At 38.9% G+C, this 14,355-nt stretch overlaps 1 protein-coding gene across 1 annotated transcript; it reads left to right on the top strand.

Annotated features, from left to right (window-relative positions):
• Positions 1-5,988: 5,988 nt before the first annotated feature.
• On the top strand, positions 5,989-7,677 carry LOC311489737 (tripartite motif-containing protein 16-like; the record flags this gene model as incomplete). Its single annotated transcript, XM_084546962.1, has 1 exon — positions 5,989-7,677. Exon 1 carries the CDS (start codon positions 6,004-6,006, stop codon positions 7,675-7,677), a length of 1,674 nt encoding a protein of 557 aa, XP_084403088.1. The 5' UTR covers positions 5,989-6,003.
• Positions 7,678-14,355: the final 6,678 nt, after the last annotated feature.

Here is a 14,355-nt window from a genome sequence, read left to right as displayed (position 1 = left end):
TGTGCTTCACCTCACTGTGTGTTCACTGTGTGCTGAGTGTGTTTCACTAATTCATGGTTTGGGATAAATGCAGAGGCCAAATTTCCCCTCACGGGATCAAAAGAGTATATATACTTAGCCTATACTTACTTATAAATTGCTTTGGCCTCTTCTTTAAGATTAAGTGTCTATTGGCCAAGTATACTTGTGTATACAAGGAATTTGGTCTCTGCATTTATCTGGTGTGTGTTGTATACTGTGTGTGTACAAGCTTGCAGGGAGGCTACTGCATCCATTAATTTGTCTGTTCATTTCATGTGTATGGATTTGTCCTGCATTTATTTCAGTGTACAGACATGTGGGGTGTATTATACAGACCTCTGAATGTGTATTTCTCCTTGTGTTGTATAATATGCTTTTATTCTGTGCTTTCCATCTTGTAGAGTCACTGTGTGACTTCAATTTTGAAAGGAGCTGATGGTTTACATGTTTTGTTTTATCCTTATTCAATAAAAGAACATGATGTTACACTTTGATGTGTGCTTATATTTAAATGGATGTGTATTTTATACCACGGAGTATTAGGGCCACACTGAGGAAGAAGAAAAAGCCATGAATTTATGACCCTGGTTCTTTCTGCGGAAAAAATGCATATTCTTTTTAGTCCTGACAATTATGACAATGTGATGCTGTTGTGGCAAAAGATTAAGTATGTCCTTGTTTGTGAAGCGTTTTTTGAAGTACAATTCTGCGAAATGCTCCACAGCCCTCATTTTAACAACTGTCCCCTAAAACAATGGGTTACAATATTTGACTTTATTGTCAAAGTCTTTTTTTTTTTTTTTTTTTTTTTTGTCTTGCTCTGTGGCCCTAATAGTCTGTGGTTTTATATATAGCCTTATGGGAAAGGAAATTATGTAATGATTGCAACATCATCTAAAATCATCGTTTATCCAAAATGATTGAAATTAATGATCACAAATGTTTAAATAATAACAGTGGGTGTAATTCTATGTGATAACAATGTGTAGTGGGCAGTGAAATAACTATTGGTTTCCATTTGCGGTGACTGCTGACTGAGATAATGGATGAGATTAAATAGATCCCGGAATTTAGCCTGGTCTGGAGCAGGCTAGCTCCACAGAATAAATCTCCACGGTAATTTATACCATAACATATCCTACTGCTCCCTATCCCGCTTTTGTGCAACCGGATCACGGATAAATTGAGCCAAGATAACCAACATATCCTGGCTTAATCCCTTATCGTAGTTTTGTGCAATACCCCCCAGGTAAATTCTGTTTTTCAACTGCAAGATCAACTTTTTCAATCCTTTCTCTGCTTATTATCCACTGCTCGTTCTTTCCGATTTTTCCTCTGCTCTCTCCCACAAGTCTTTGCTGCAGCGTCACTGAGGTGCTGCATCTAGCGTCACCTGTCCCTTAAAGGGGCAGCGACTTGAATTTCTGTCAGCATACTTTTTAATCTTAAACATTAAATTATTGCTATCTTAACATCTTTTTAATTAACTGATGAATTAACTTACATTAAATTAATTACTTAACTTTCAAACTTATTTATGCAGTTTTTAAACTATTTATTCTTATTCATGTCATATTTTAACATGGGTTACACTATACATATCTGCAGCTCACAGTGTGTAGCACATGAGCTGTCTGGTCTCAGCAGATGTTTTCAGGTCAACAATACCATTTTTATTAGTATACACTGACCAAACCCTAATTGTTACCTGTGGAGCTGTGAACCATCTCCCAGTGGGGATCTCCCTCTCGGTCTGACATCCAGCCACAGAGTCCCTGATCGAAGGAACAGTGGAGAATGCAGACCTCTGCAACACACAGCCAGCAGCTTAAGCTGTAAATGTAAACAACACTGAAATCACGGCAGCAGGACAGAGAGTCAGGACGCGGGAGGGCTCTCTGAGAGACGTGGCATCAGGACACAACCAAGATCAGATGAAGAATAAATCTGTCTCAAACGTGGATCATTGCTCTTGTAGCTCCAACAGTCAGGTTTCAGTTTCCATCCATGTCTGTCAGACTCAGTTAACACATTTTAATAGTGATTTAAAAGTGAAGAGGGAGGACTCCTGGTAGACATCTGGCCTCAGTCACAGTGTCTTTCAGAGTTTAATCTTCTTCTTTAAATGTTATAATCGTCCTCAGAGACGCAGTCAGGACAATATGTGATGACTTTATTATTTTTACACAATCATGGATCAGTAATCACTCTAAAGGTCACATGACTCCAACCATGTTCATCTCTGATGTCCTCAGCAACGTTTCCCAGCTCGATGTCAAACTCCCAAACCTGGCAGAGCACAGGACGCCAAGTTAGTAGAGTTAATCTTTGGAGTTCATTCATAAAATGTTTCAGTTTTCAACCAGGATGAGGATCATTTATCAGTCGACTAATTAATCATTAATTACTGAGGGTCATTCTGATTCTCAGTCTGTTCTTCTCTGATGAAGACTGTTATGATGAAAAGTTAACAGCTGTGTGGTGTCTCTAGAATCTCTCCTCACATGAATCAACAAGTCTTCAAGTTTGTAGACATGCTAACTTTGATGAACACTGCTTTTCTGCCAGGAACATCAATCATGAGACTTTAGTGAGGAAGTCTAATGAAGTCTCCTTCTCATAAAGGTTTTATGTCTGGTAACAAGTTGAGGACCTAAGACCTGAGCCTGTGTTAGCTGCTATTAGCTGAACTTCAGTGTCGGTCTGAGGTTTGGTTTTATGGTGTTGTCATATATTCTGCTCTTTCATCACAGCAACATATTTATTGATGTCAAACAGAATCTCTACTGCAGAATCTTTCTGCTGGCAACAAGTTATTTAACCCCAACTGATGCAATTAGTAGCTTCTCATTTCTTAAACAACCATGTCTAAAGACGCATCCTGTGGTGTGGAAAAGATGTTTCCACACCACCATTCTGTTTGGGAAGGGTCAAATCATTGGCATGCATCAAGCAGAGAAAACATCTAAGGAGATTGTAGAAACTACTATAATTGGGTTAGGAACGGTCCAACGCATTATTAAAAACTGGAAGGATAGTGAGGAACATTTGTCTTCGAGGAAGAAATGGGGTCCGAAAAAAATCCTGATTGATCGTGATCGGTGATCACTTAAATGTTTGGTGAAATCAAATCAAAGAAAAACAAAAGTTGAACTCAGGGCTATGTTTAATAGTGAAAGTAAGAGCATTTCCACACGTACAATGTGAAGGGAACTCAAGAGATCGGGACTGAACAGCTGTGTAGCCTAGAAAATCACTAATCAGTGAGGCTAACCGGAAAAAAGGGCTTCAGTTTGCTAGGGAGCATAAAGATTGGACTCTGGAGCAATGGAAGAAGGCCATGTGGTCTGATGAGTCCAGATTTACCCTGTTCCAGAGTGATGGGGGCATCAGGGTAAGAAGAGAGGCAGATGAAGTGATGCATCCATCATGCCTAGTGTCTACTGTACAAGCCTGTGGGGGCAGTGCCATGATCTGGGGTTGCTGCAGTTGCTCAGGTCTAGGTTCAGCAACATTATGTTGCCCAAAGAATGAGGTCAGCTGACTACCTGAATACACTGAATGACCAGGTTATTCCATCAATGGATGTTTTCTTCCCTGATGTTCACGGGCATATTCCAAGATGACAATGCCAAGATTCATGGGGCTCAGATGGTGAAAGAGTGGTTCAGGGAGCATGAGACATCATTTTCACACATAGATTGGCCACGACAGAGTCCAAACTTTAACCCCATTGAGAATCTTTGGGACGTGCTGGAGAAGACTTTGTGCAGTGGTCAGCCTCTCCCATCATCAATAGAAGATCTTGGTGAAAAATGAATGCAACACTGGATGAAAATAAATCTTGTGCAGAAGTTTATCGAAACAATGCCACAGTGAATGTGTGCTGCAATCAAAGCTAAAGGTGGTCCAACGAAATATTAGAGTGTGGGACCTTTTATTTCGGTGGCGTCTGTCATGGTTTGTGCTTAGTTTTCCTGGGGTTCTGTTTCCTGTTTTATTTTGTTATGTTTCTGGTTTCCTTTTGGTGTTACTCCCTGTGTTTTCCCTTTTTATTGATTCATTGGTTTCTACTTGTGTGCTCCGCCCTGATTTGTTTCACCTGTGTCTTGGCACTCCTCTGTCCCTGTGTATATATAGCCCTGCCTTCCCCTTTGTTCTCAGTCACATTGTACTTCCTGTCATCCTACTATGTTCATGTCTCCTATGGTTTTGTCTTGTCACATTTGGATTACCTGTAGTGATGGTGAGATGAAGCCTCACGAGGCATCGAACCACTTGAGCCAATTGGTTCGAGAAAAGGTTAATCTCTCGAAGCTTCATGCGCACATGACACCACCTACTGGCCAGGTGTATAATCACAGGCAGTTGTAGCTCTTAACCACATAATGTGTGATGCATTGAATTTTTGTGTCTGTGATGGCTCTTGGGAATGACTATGAATTACAAAACAATGTATGACCAAATAATTTCTCTGTTTAAATTTTCACATATGTATGATAAAATATCTTTTTGAATGTATTCTGTGTGTGCAAATTTTCCCTAAATTGTACTATCATATGATATGGCAGGTTGTGTATTGTCACTTTAGGCAAATGGCATGGGCTTAAGCAGGCAGATGAGGAAAGTGAAAGTGCTTGTGGAACTAGGAAGAGGGCACTGAATATGTCTCTTCCTAGCTGGCTCCATCCTCTTACCTATCTTTCTCTCCTCACTCTCCTAAATCTTCAAACCATATCTCTCTGTCTCTAAACTCTCCAAACTATCTCCAAACTATATAAACGCTATCCAAACTCCGCAACTTGACCGCAACTCTCTATCAAAAAACCCAGAGGGGTTTATAGTGCTGTCAAACCTCGAACCACTTTCTGAAGCAGTCACGTGGTACAGCCGTGCAGCGAGGCTTCGGACGTCATTATTTTCGGCCCCTCCCCTAAATGAAGCAAGCGTCGATACAGTATACAGTCAATGGTCGATACGCGCTTCGAGGAAACCCCCCCTCCATTGCTCGACACACGCTTCGACGCCACGGCATGTCTCGTAACATCACGACTTATCTGCCATGTCTGCAGCGCCTTTAGTTTCGTCTTTGTCGTTTCATAATACAATATATTTACACTGGTGCAGAGTTCAACGTGCGCTGATAAGACAGACTGACCAAACATTTTACTGATCTGCTTTTCATTTTGTTTTATTAGCTGCAGATTCATGTCACACTCCAATTTTCCCAATCATCTTGAACTCATTTTATTCTTGTCTTTATGAATCAGAGATGTAAACCAACACATACAATACTGACATTCTTTCAGTGAAAGTGTCAGCTGTCCTCCTTTCTACACCATTCAGCTTCAGGTAATCATTTCGTTTTACCTTTACTTTCTGCACTGATGTATTTCATTCCTTTCTAAATGATCTCATGGTCGAGGTAAAGACACGACTAATGTTACTAGACTGATTTTAAACATCTCTCACTCATTAGTTTATCTAATTCTCTACGTCCTTCTTTTCTTTTGTTGTCAGGTCAGATGTGTCTGAAAGAGATTTTGTGTTGTTTTGTTCAAAATTAAATAAAAACTTTCAGAAACAAAGGATTAAAACTGTTCAGTCAAAGTTCGTTTTAGGAGAACAGAAAAGCTAATGATGAAAAGAGACAACTCTAAACCCAAAGATCCCAAGAAGAGTTTACCACCTAAAAGCTGAGCTGAACAATGTTTTCAAAAGTGCTCTGTTATAAAAAGAGTCAGCTTCTCACTGCTCCTCATCCTGGAACAAGTCTGATAACTCCACCCTGATCCTGGAGCAGCTCTACTCATATTTCCTCATGTTTCCTTGTTCCCTCCCATAAAGATGGGTGTAACCAGCATGTGTGAGAGCTGACTGGCTCCATTCACTGTAGAATCACATGTTGTTCAGATCAGAGGTCAGAGTAGTTTCACTTCTAGCAAACAGAAACTCACACAGTCGTCGACACTGAGAGGTGAAATGGAGCAGAAAGGAGTTCAGCTGGACATAGAAACCTTCTCTTGTTCCATCTGTCTGGATCTACTGAAGGATCCTGTGACTACTTCCTGTGGACACAGCTACTGCATGAACTGTATTAAAAGCCACTGGGATGAAGAAGACCAGAAGGGAATCTACAGCTGCCCTCAGTGCAGGAAGACTTTCAAGCCGAGGCCTGTCCTGGAGAAAAACACCATGTTAGCAGAGTTAGTGGAGCAGCTGAAGAAGACTGGACTCCAAGCTGCTCCAGCTGATCACTGCTATGCTGGACCTGAAGATGTGGCCTGTGATGTCTGCACTGGGAGGAAGCGGAAAGCCTTCAAGTCCTGTCTCAACTGTCCGGCCTCTTACTGTGAGAAACACCTCCAACCTCACTATGACGCAGCTCCATTCAAGAAACACAAGCTGGTGGAGCCCTCCAAGAAGCTCCAGGAGAACATCTGCTCTCGTCATGATGAGGTGATGAAGATTTTCTGTCGTACTGATCAGCAGAGTATCTGTTATCTCTGCACAATGGATGAACATAAAGGACATGAAACAGTCTCAGCTGCAGCAGAAAGGACTGAGAAGCAGAAGGAGGTGGAGGTGATGCTACAAGAAATCCTGCAGGGAATCCAGGAGAGAAAGAAAGATGTGGAGCTGCTTAGACAGGAGCTGAAGGCCATCAATGGCTCTGCTGATAAAACAGTGGAGGACAGTCAGGAGATCTTCAATGAGATGATCCGTCTCATCCAGAAAACAAGCTCTGATGTGACGCAGCTGGTCAGATCCCAGCAGGAAACTGAAAAGAGTCGAGTCAAAGATCTTCAGGAGAAGCTGGAGCAGGAGATGACTGAGCTGGAGAGGAAAGGCTCCGAGCTGAAGCAGCTCTTAAACACAGAGGATCACAACCAATTTCTACACAACTACCCCTCACTGCCACCACCCAGTGAGTCTACACACTCATCCAGCATCAAGATTCGTCCTCTGAGGTACTTTGATGACGTGAAAGCAGCTGTGACAGAGACCCGAGAGAAACTACAGGACATTCTGAGAGAGACATGGACAAACATCTCAGTGACAGTGACTGAAGTGGATGTTTTACTGCCACAACCAGAGCCAAAGACCAGAGATGAATTCTTGAAATATTCATGTGAAATCACACTGGATCCAAACACAGCAAACACATGGCTGTTATTATCTGAGGGGAACAGAAAAGTAACAAGAATGAATCAACAACAGTCTTATTCTGATCATCCAGACAGATTCACTGGTTGGAGTCAGGTCCTGAGTAGAGAGAGTCTGACTGGACGTTGTTACTGGGAGGTGGAGTGGAAAGGAAGAGGAGTTGGTGTAGCAGTCGCATACAAGAATATAAGCAGAGCAGAGAGGTCAGATGAATGTTGGTTTGGATACAATGACAAATCTTGGTCATTATATTGTTTCACAAACAGTTATAGATTTTACTACAACAAAGTCTCTACTGACGTCTCAGGTCCTGTTTCCTCCAGAGTAGGAGTGTACCTGAATCACAGAGCAGGTATTCTGTCTTTCTACAGTGTCTCTGAAACCATGACTCTCCTCCACAGAGTCCAGACCACATTCACTCAGCCTCTCTATGCTGGACTTCGTCCGTTTCATTCTGGAGACTCTGCTGAGTTGATTAAAGTCAAATAGACAGAAGTCGCTTGAGGGGCAGTTGGTTAAAATGTCTTTTAGTCTCCAGGTGATTTGGTCTCCATCATTGTAGCTGAGAGCTCATTGTTGTGTCATGTCTTCACTGAACAGAGATCAGCTGTCAATCACACTTTCTGGGCGGTACTTTGACGTCTCCTGGTTTGTTGTTTGCTTGATGTTGGACTTTGTTTGGGTGGCGCTCCTTCCTGTGTCTGTTTAGCCACGGAGGCTCTCCCTGCTCAACATGACTTTGATTCAGCTAAACTGACATTTGTCCACATGAGAATCTAAACTTGTCTGTGCTCTGAACGCCCCTTAGGAAAAAGTAGTATACTTGAAGTTTATTTTATTAAGTATATAAGTATAAGTATAGTAAGTATACTACAGACCATGTACTTGTAGTGTACTAGAAAGTACACTAATTTAATACTTCTTCCGGCTAAATTGGAACGTTTTAAGTATATAAAAGTATACTTTAAGTTTACTTATAAACGTATACTTTAAGTATACTTTTATAAACTAAAATGTAGACTAGAAGTATATAACTAGTACACTAGTAGTATATAGATGAGTGTACTTGTAGTGTCCTAGAAAGTACACTAATTTAATACTTCTTCCGGCTAAATTGGAACGTTTTAAGTATACTTTAAGTATACTTTTATAAACTAAAATGTAGACTAGAAGTATATAACTAGTACACTAGTAGTATATAGATGAGTGTACTTGTAGTGTACTAGAAAGTATACTAATTTAATACTTCTTCCGGCTAAATTGGAACGTTTTAAGTATACTTTAAGTATACTTTTATAAACTAAAATGTAGACTAGAAGTATATAACTAGTACACTAGTAGTATATAGATGAGTGTACTTGTAGTGTACTAGAAAGTATACTAATTTAATACTTCTTCCGGCTAAATTGGAACGTTTTAAGTATACTTTAAGTATACTTTTATAAACTAAAATGTAGACTAGAAGTATATACCTAGTACACTAGCAGTATATAGATGAGTGTACTTGTGGTAAACTTACAGTACACTTTTATAAACTAAACTGTGGACTAGAAGTATATACCTAGTACACTAGTAGTATATAGATGAGTGTACTTGTGGTAAACTTACAGTACACTTTTATAAACTAAACTGTGGACTAGAAGTATATACCTAGTACACTAGTAGTATATAGATGAGTGTACTTGTTGAATACTTGAAAGTGTACTTTTGTAAACTTAAAATGACCTTATAAAATATAAAGTATACTTTTATAAACTTAAAAATGTTCCAATTTAGTCCGAAGAAGTATTAAATTAGTATACTTTCTAGTACACTACAAGTACATGGTCTGTAGTATACTTTCTATACATATACTTATACTCAAGCATACTTAATAAAATGAACTTCAAGTATACTACTTTTTGCTAAGGGTAAGTATGAACTTAGAATTACTAAAACTGAAAAACACAATTTTTTGGTATTTTACTAGTTTACTTGTCATTATACTACAAGTATACTTGTAAGTTTGCTTAGCATATCACTTGTAGCATACTATTTATATACTTGAAATATACTTCTTCTAATATTCTCTAAGTATTCTTAAAGTTAACCCATACTGTGTGTGCACTAGACTGCATTGTATTTACAAAATCACAAGACAGAATGTTGAGAACAAGTTTGATATATTTATAGAACATTTTATAACATACAGTGTATTTACAAATACCTGCTTAAAGATGTGCATTTCAAAAACAAAGAGCTTCTATGAAATCAAGTCCTTCTTTGCTGAAAAATTAAAAATGTAAACAAAACAGTGTCTGCAACTGAGAACTGAAGTCCTTCCATAAAAGAAAAGTGCACATCTTTGGAACCAAACATAATAAATACCTTGACAGAAACAAAAACGTTACTTTTATGACTTCTTTTCAGCTACTTGCTTGGCATAGCTTATATTGTTGCATTTCTTTCTTCTGATTGGTCTCACATCTTGCATGGTGGTGTCAGGGAACTTGGCCTGGACATGGACTGCGAGGGAAAAACACAAAACATTACTTCAGTGTTATTTTTATTCACCATCCACAATGAACACAATTGTTAAAGAGGCATGAAGGATGGTTTATCAGGTAAAAACTCTATATAGGGAATGCATATATATATATATATATATATATATACATACATATATATGTTTACTGAAGCAAACAAAAATAACCACTTAAAGTTATTTTGTTTAGTGCAAAGGGCTCATGAAAATAAAACATAAAAATCACCATCCTCTTCAATGATGTCAGAAACCTGCAGAACATTAGACAAACATTAATTGCAAGAACTTATTTGTGAATTTTTACACTAAGAAAGAGTTGAACATTTTCCCTACCCACTCTACCTCACCACTACCAGCAGTGGCCACTGGTAAAAAGTCGCTGTTGTTTGTGTACTTTTGATTTAAGGTCTGCTACGATAGCAGCCCTTGCAGCTTCAGTATACTTCTCGTATTTATCTTTGTGCAACGTGTTAGCGGCGATTTAAATTGAAATCTTTCAAGGCAGATAACGTCTCTAAGCAGACTAAGTAGGCTACATAGGTTTGCTTTTAAATTCTGTGAACAGATAATCTTCTTCCCATTTCACCTGAAACACACACACTGTTTTCTCGATCAACTTATCTCTCCTCCGCTCTTAGCCACGGCTCAACGTCTCTTCTTCACTGGTGGAGAAGACCCGGTGGAAGCGTGTATGAGGCGGCGTCTGCATTAGAGGCCATCTAGTGGCCAACTGTGTCATTACAACTGATTCAGTGCCGCAGAGGACATATTTTTATAATTATCAAAAATTAATCTAAAGGCCACTTCGAGTGAGGTCGCGGGCCGTGTGTGTCCCCGGGCCGCCAGTTGCTCATCCCTGAGCTAGACTGAATGACAGAGTGGTAACTGATGGAAACAATGGGCAGCATGCCGGCGGTGACGTCACGTGCAAACAACTGGGCTATGACAAAGTGACAGATTAAATCAATGCTACCAAGGTAACTGGGAAGAAATAAAATGCAACAACTTACCACCAAACATTAAAACCTTTGCTGGGAAAAAGGCTGGACCGTCTGGCTTTTCTCTGCCTTTAATGTCCCACTTCACCTCCATGTCGTTTTCTCCTTCTTTCCTTGTTGAGAACGGGACCGTTGTTTTTTCTTTGGAGAACAAGATCGTTACCTGCAGCGGTGGACGCCAGTTTGAAATTAGGCTCCCATTGGCTGCCAGGTAGGGAGGCGGGAACATGGACCGGAAGTGCAAAGCGCGACCCTGTGACAGCGAGAGCTGGAGAAGCTTCTGAATTAGCTCATTAGAGCTAACATCGCGAAACGTCGTAGACCTTATAAAATACATTTGGAGGATTACACAGCAGAGATTCCAAGGACTACCAAGTAGGCTACAGATGGAAAGTAAAAGTAAGTAACAGATAATGATCATGATGTCTAAGATCAGAACACAGCAGCTAGCTTGCTGCTTACAGTGCATCAGAGCTTTATGTTCTACAGAGTTGGTAGAATATTCCATTCCATTACTTTCCACAGGCTGCTGGTGATGTGAGGTTAGCTCCAAGATTATCATGTGACTAATTTTATATTAAATGACCGTTTCCAGTTGCATATTTATGTTGAACTGGTTTGATATGTAAGAAAAATCATCATCAGTTGAAAAGGTCAGACTGAAATGTAATGTTTTATTTTAGTTTATTTGGGGACGATATAAATTACTAGTTGCATTAATTTGTAATACATTTAGTTGAGCAACATTGATTGAATTCATCAATTTGTATCCTAGTTTTGAATGTATATATTGTTTCCCACAGAGAAATTAGAGATGATTCAACAGTAGGAGCGTCTCCACACCTAGGCTTTTGGATACTGCCTTTCAACAGGTAAACACAATGACACAGTTTGTCCAAGTTATTACAGACATTCAATCTTGAAATATGTCAGGACATATTCTGTTGCCAGGATACATTAACCCATGTATCTTGGTAACTTTCTTATCCTGCTTGATTGAATTTTAAGAATCTGATTTATATAATATTCATCAGAGGGCTTCCAGTGACACCCTCAAAAAGTGTCAACAGTGCACACATGTAGTTTACTGTACATGTAGTTAGAGGTTTGCTGTAATAGTTGAGTGCATTCATACCATCTAACAGACAATTTATCTTAATTGTGGTACATTTTGATCTATCCTCTAGTCCAACCCAAGTGTAGACGAATGACAACATTGTCAGCACAAGGCAACAGCTACAGCAAACCACCTGCACAATTTCAGTCATCGTTTTATGAACTACATTTTTCATTCTCTTTCCTTGGTTCACATGTAGAATGATAATAAAGATAACCTAATCAACACAGAAGAACACTGGAGTAACACTTCCAGCAATGAAGAAGATGATGATGAAGTCAACACTGAGAACCCTACCACAAGTAAACTGGATGTGGACATTTCAGACTAAAGAAGACATACAACAGTGCTGTATGCTTGAAAGATGATACGTTTAGTTTAATTAATGACTTGGTTATTTTTAAACAAATGTGTTGACATCAAATTTCTGCTTTTTGTTCATGTGCCAAACTATGCTGTGTTTTAGTTGAGGTACTTACTGAATCAGACAGGCCTGTATGTAAAGATTCACAGTACAAAGTACTTTACATATGAGGATAAAAAAAAAAAAAACGAAACTGTTAATGCTGTGTGGCCTGACATGATTAAAACTAAATGTGTTCTTGTTGAAATAGATGATGCTGTGTACATAACACCATTGCCAAACTCTTATGAAAGGGACTAGAACTTGATCAATAAAGTCAAGTCAATGTTTCTGTTGTTGTGTATGTTTTTAAGGTACATAAAGATAATGCTAGTGAACACACATACCATTTACTGTAAACTTTTAAAGTCCAGCACTATATGATCTTGAGTTTCTAACGGGTAATACCTCAAACAAATTGTGTAGTGGAAAAACATTTTGATTCTGCTAAATTAAATTTCATGCACAAGTCAATGACTTGATCTTATTCTGTACTTGGACTAAGATATACTAAGTATTAGTACTTTGTGGCAGAAAGAAGTAAAAAGTATACCAAAGTACAAGCTTTAGTCTTAAAGTATAAGTGTAAGTCTTAGTATAAATATACTTAGTCTTAGACTTTTCTTTATACTTTTCAGTATAAGCCAAGTATACTTCACTATACTATTCTTAAGTATATGAAATGTAGTATATAAAAAGTAAACTTCAAGTATACTACCTCAATTTTAGTATAAAATAAGTATACTTGTAGTACACTTGAATAAACTTCTTTTTGCTAAGGGTAAGAAGGACTTGAAATCCTCTTTCAGATCAGAACTCCCAAGTTCCTATTGTTACATTCATTTAGCTTTATGTCCAGGAAGGTGTTTTAATGCACCAACAGACTAAAGGAGCTTCCTGCTTGGATGCATTCAGGAGCTGCTTTCTACTGTAGTTCAGCAGCCTTTTAGAAACACTAGGTTCTGGAGCATGTAGCAGTGAGAATGAAACCCTCTGCAGGATTTTGTCACTGATGCAGTATGTTGTCTGGATGGATGCCAGAGTATTTGCTCTGGATTTTTTTTTTTTTTTTTTTTTTTTTACAAAAGGTGATCAGTTAAGAGTGAAAGAGAAACTCTCTGTAGCATTACAGATACTATCTCTGGACAGATGCAAGAGTCTCTGTGGTGAGGTAGGGTGGTGGCTGGGTTTTTTCTAGGGTTCTCAAGTTGTTGTTTTTTTTTTTTTTTTCAAAAGGTGATCAGTCATGAATCTTCTCTATGTTGGTAACTGAGCACTGTTCCACTTTATTCTTAATAACTTCTTCCATGGAGGTTATGAGCTCTGATTGTTCTACTTGACTAATAATTCTATCTTCTAACAGTTAACAATGATCAGCAGCAATAATGAAACAAAGGCTTTATTCATGTTCTCATAGTTGGGTTGGGGTTAGGCTTGAACAGGTTTAGTAACATTAATGTTATGCCAATAAATGAATTAAACATTTTATTATAGGATACAAAATTCCACATGCTCTTTGTTTTGAATTTCATTTTTAAATACAGGAAATAAATATTGTTTTCTTTAAACTTTCACTGTTGATCCATCCTAAACAAAACCTCATCTGGATTTCCTTGTCTCTGACTCTGAGATGATCTGCAGGATCCTGCTGCTCATCATCCTCAACTCATGTGTCTGTGGTCAGTTTAGAAATTGACTTGATGAAGTCCAAATCAATTGTCAGTCTTCAATGATGGAGTTGAAAGACTCCCATGTTCCAGTTCTCAGTGTGTCTGCTCCTCTCTTTCTCTCTCTGTCTCCTCAGCAGCAACATTTGAAGTGAATGTGACACAGAGCTCCTATCAGGCAGAGGAGAACCACAACATCACCCTGGAGTGGACCTTCACCACCAAACCTGACTCTTCCTACAAACATCTGTTTATCATCTGTAGCTTGTTAACCAATCAGAAGGAGTTGGTTCTGTATCATGTACATGAAGGTGTTGAGGTGTCTCAGGAGTCTCAGGATGAACAGTTTTCAGGACGAGTCCAGGGAGACAAAGACGTCCTCAGAGAAGGACGAATCAGACTTCATGTGTCCAGACTCAGGACTGATGACTCTGGTCTGTACCAGTGTGAAGTGAAGA

The sequence above is a fragment of the Chelon labrosus genome (assembly GCF_963514085.1).
Source record: "Chelon labrosus genome assembly, chromosome: 1".
NCBI lineage: Eukaryota > Metazoa > Chordata > Actinopteri > Mugiliformes > Mugilidae > Chelon > Chelon labrosus.
Note: the sequence above shows the minus strand (reverse complement) of the source record. Positions and strands in the feature narration are given on the sequence as shown.